This window comes from Sinocyclocheilus anshuiensis, unplaced genomic scaffold (assembly GCF_001515605.1).
Source record: "Sinocyclocheilus anshuiensis isolate Anshui unplaced genomic scaffold, SAMN03320099.WGS_v1.1 scaffold50, whole genome shotgun sequence".
NCBI classification, from domain to species: domain Eukaryota; kingdom Metazoa; phylum Chordata; class Actinopteri; order Cypriniformes; family Cyprinidae; genus Sinocyclocheilus; species Sinocyclocheilus anshuiensis.
Genome location: NW_015542382.1, coordinates 1,552,991 through 1,557,490, shown reverse-complemented (window position 1 = coordinate 1,557,490; position 4,500 = coordinate 1,552,991). Strand labels below are relative to the sequence as shown.

General features: G+C 38.4%; 1 protein-coding gene across 2 annotated transcripts in view; it reads right to left on the bottom strand.

Moving 5' to 3' along the window:
• ttyh3b (tweety family member 3b) overlaps window positions 1–2,901 on the bottom strand; it is a 45,472-nt gene extending 42,571 nt beyond the window's left edge. Inside the window, exons 1-2 of one of the 2 annotated variants that reach the window (XM_016491771.1) lie at window positions 2,480–2,901; window positions 2,013–2,159 (exon numbers count right to left, since the gene is read on the bottom strand). In XM_016491771.1, the coding sequence (XP_016347257.1) occupies window positions 2,013–2,138 (126 nt within the window). In that variant the 5' untranslated portion in view covers window positions 2,139–2,159; window positions 2,480–2,901. Of the gene's footprint in view, window positions 1–2,012; window positions 2,452–2,479 lie in introns of those variants that run through there. The other variant, XM_016491770.1, reaches the window with a different exon arrangement.
• Between the last annotated feature and the right edge of the window lie 1,599 nt (window positions 2,902–4,500).

Below are 4,500 nucleotides of genomic sequence, written 5' to 3'. Positions count from 1 at the left end.
GCTTGAAAATTGTCAGGGATTCAGCATTCCGGATATTCCGGAATATCCAGCATTCCGGACCATTAAAGGGATAGTTCACCCAAAAATAATAATTCTGTCATTAATTACTCACCCTCATGTCGTTCCAAACCCGTAAGACCTTCGTTCATCTTCAGAACGCAAATTAAGATATTTTTGATGAGTTGTTTTCATTCAGATCAATGTGTAAACAGCGTACACAACGTTGACAACGTATCCGCGTGGCGCAACTGACAAAGAACAGCATACGTTGTTTACGTTCAGTGGATACTCTCTGAAATGGTGCCAGGGTGACGCCGAGGAGACAAATTGTTGTATAAAGTCGTTATTTTTATTCTCGTAGCTTCGTAAAATTACGGTTGAACCCGATGTCACATGGATTATTTTAATGATGTCCTTGCTACGTTTCTGGACCTTGACCATGGTAGTATGCTTGCTGTCTATGGGAGGGTCAGAGATCTCTCGGAATTCATCAAAAATATCTTAATTTGTGTTCTGAAGATGAACGAAGGTCTTACAGGTTTGGAACGACATGAGAGTGAGTAATTATTGACAGAATTTTAATTTTTGGGTTGAACTAACCCTTTAAGTTTCCTAGATACCATTTTATCAAACTAGTATTGTCATCATCACACAGGTATGAGTGTTACGTTTTATTTAAATGTAAGCAGTCAAATTTCTTTCAGAGTTCGTATGCTTGATTGATTTCTATGAATCATTCAATGAAATGATTCAAAACTTTGTTTAAGTGATTAATTTGAGTCATCACTCCAAAACACTTTTGGAGTTCTCTGCATGGCATATTATAATTCAATTTGAATATACATTTTGAATCTACCTGGCAACAATGGCTGTTTGGTTTAAATTATGGTTAAAAATATCTAATAATAATAATCATAATAGTAACCAAAATTAAATAAAACTATCTCCCTTTTAAGGCATTTTAGAGCATTCACATAAATATCGAGAATATCATCAAAAGGTTTAAAACAGAACATTTATTTAGCTACATCGCCCCAACCGAATACTGAATAATTTCCATATTAATATGCTACAGAACTTATTAATATGGAATATACAATGGTGTATTACCTAAGAAACATGGTAATACCATTTTGATACCGTGATGTAATGCTGACATGATGCTCAACACCACTGCACAGAGCAGATCAGCTTAGACGATGTTAAAACATCTAATGGGATGTTTACACCAAGAACCATACTGACAGACAGGTTGCGTTTCCAATTTTTGGCAGCATCCCCTTAATGATGCTGCAACTGAGATACAACAGCAATCCTGGATGCCTCTGCATTATACATATGACCAAATGTCGCATATGCATGTAGAAATGCATTATATATGCAAAGGCACATAATGTCTCCTACAGGGTGTTGATATCCATCTCTGTGGGTGGGTAAATAAATACACAAACGCTGACTATCTCCACACTTCTCCTAAGCATAACATCATTTCTGGACAGTAACTGCTCACTGATTGGACAGTTTGTTCTGGTGTGCAACATGAGGAGCTGGGTAAGATGGTGAAGTCATTAAAACTGATTACAAATCAATGACACTCTTAGGCGTAAAAAAAAAACATCCAAGCTTGACCAGCATAGATTTTCAAGGTAGTTTAAGCTAGGTTAGTACTTATTAAGTTACTGGGTCAAAAGCTTTTAAACTGTCAAATACTGTCTGACTGCATTATCACTGGCTATTCTAGGACATTTCACTGATGTATTATCACCAGTTCCACACATTTTGTGTTTGTTATTCATAATGATCACCATTTAGCTGTCCGTATATGGAATATGTGAAACTCTGAATGCCAACTAGTACCTCAAAACCTTAACTAGTTGTCACGCTGCAGTAAAAGCCTTGAGAGGGTGACGTCATGCTCGAGAACATCCTTTGATCTTGCCGCCCCGCACGCACACACCGGTCTCGATGTTGCCTCGTATTTCCTAATCATGCAGCACTTGAAGTCGACCTACCTTTTGATATTCCGAGTCCTCCGGGCGGAAATCGCTGCTGGTCAGCTGAAACTGTAGGTTGAAGTGCGGGAGGCGATGGAAAAGGTTAACCCACCATGGCGAAGAATAATTGACCACTGCAGCCATAGTGTTCACGCAGACCTGCGACTGGAAAAGACACGATGATGATGCATTCAGCAGCCAATTCCAGACTTGAGCTGCTTCATCACGTCGCATTGCATCAAATGCCTTTAAAGTGTCTCTTTACACGCTGCTTCCAGTGAAGCAGGGGTTAAAATCTGCACCAAAGACCCTCAAGCCAACAAATGGACAGAATTTCGTCGCCAACACACATATTTAGCTACATCTGCTGATCTTATATATGTTCTTAATTATAATAATGAATCAGTAAAATGCATCGTTTATATGCTAGGACTGAAACTGCAATCCGTTCATGCAGGCTTTTGTTATCAAGAACCCATCCTTACCCGTTATCAGCCTAAACCATAGTTCCAGCAAAAACCTGCGGTGATCTCAACAACAGACAAATAGCTCCTGTTCTTCGATGTTTTGGGCGAGAACCGACAGCAGCAGGTTTCTCTGTGCTCAGTTTGTCCAACGCGGTCCTTGCGGCACTGCCGTCTGCATGTTATCCAGCGATGCACTCACTGGAGCTGAAGGAAGAGCTTTAAACGCCTTTGATGTCCACTGCCGCTTTTGTTTTAAGCTGGTCCCGCGCCGCTTTCTTCCAGGAGACGCGTGTGATTAGCGCTTGTGCATTTCTGTCGCGTTAAAACTGAGGTGCATATTAGACGCGATGCGATGGTATGAACTAGTGATTTGTGAGCAGCCTACAGTAAGAAACGGGCGTGATTGTCAATCATCCACGGCCATGTATTTCGATACACAAATGGATTGATATGTTTACTGACCTCTAGTGGCCAAATGACGTAACTTAAAGTCATATCACTTTGGCCATACTGTCTGTCTTTTTTATTGTTCTTCTCCACAATTTTCCTGCTTTTATCTATTTAATTGCTTCAAGTGTATACTTAAATTATACTACATATAAGCATATTATAAACGTTTTTAAAATACGTTATACGTTATAAATAGGGTAAAGTTGGATCAATTCTGCAACAGCGATGACGCGTTGTAATTTTGCATAATAACTTGATCCGATTGGTCCTCCTTCTTGCATTTATTTTCGTACTAAATTGTGATTGGTCTTTTTTTAACTTGCAAATACGCGTACAATCAAATCAGGAATATATAATTTATTATTTTTTAACAAATTGTCAGCAAGATGCTTGACCTTCAGAAAATGTTCATGAGGTCAAACAAAATATTATATGAACTATTTGTTTTTTTTTTCTTGCAAGACTTTTAACCCTATTAATACCCGATATTCAATCACCAAATGGTGTTATATTCCCCGTTTTGTCTGATTTTTATTTTTGATCAGAAATAATAATAGACAAAATGTATTCAAATATATCACTGACAAGGTCAAAACCTCTAACCTGGACCAAAACACTGTTTCCTTTATTAGTTAAAGGCTTCAAACTCCATGTGCATGTTTATAATGAATATACATTTTCTTATTTGCCAAAGTGTACATTTTTTTATCAGGTAGAAATTGTGCAGAAATAAAAAAACATTATCCTTAACCATTATCCAGTAGCCTACATCACAAAGGACTGGAGAAGTAATTTATATTAATTGGTTAAAAAGATTAAATTAATAATCAGGTATCCATTGTTAGATAGGAAGTTAGACTAAATGAGGAAAAGGTATTTTCGTACTTTAACATAAAGGACAAAAGACCAGAGAAAACAAGCTTTTAATAAAGAAACTCTAACACAAATTCAAGAACAATGGCACAAAAAAATAATGTCAAAATCAGTTTTAACAAGACATTAAAATTGGAAAACAGCATCACATTTTCAGTGCTATTATTGGTTCAATACAGATACACCTATATTAACATTTGAAGGGGTCATATGATGCGATTTCAATTTTTCCTTTCTCTTTGGAGTGTTACAAGCTCTTGGTGCATAAAGAAGATCTGTAAAGTTGCAAAGACTAAAGTCTCAAATCCAAAGAGATATTCTTTATAAAAGTTCAGAGTCAGCCACACCTACCTAAAATGGCTCGTTCTAACACGCCCCCACATGTCTACGTCACTATGTGGGAAGATTTGCATAACGCCGCCCAAATGTTCACACAAAGAAAGAAGGCGTAACTTTTATTCTCGCTGTAGTATTGTTGTTGCCGCCGCTGCCATGTCGTGAAGACGCTGTGTGTTTCGTTGTGAAAGCAAAACTACTTTGTTTGGTCTTCCAAAAGAGGACGATATCCGCTTCGTCATGCCTAGAGCTGATCTGTGCTGGTCGCTGAGGGAATACATCAACTTTCACCGTGGACGAAGCGGAATCCAGCCCGGGGTCCGTCACATGTGTTCGCCGCTCATTCGTCGGATCCGCCGGGCACGCCGTTCTTGACCCCG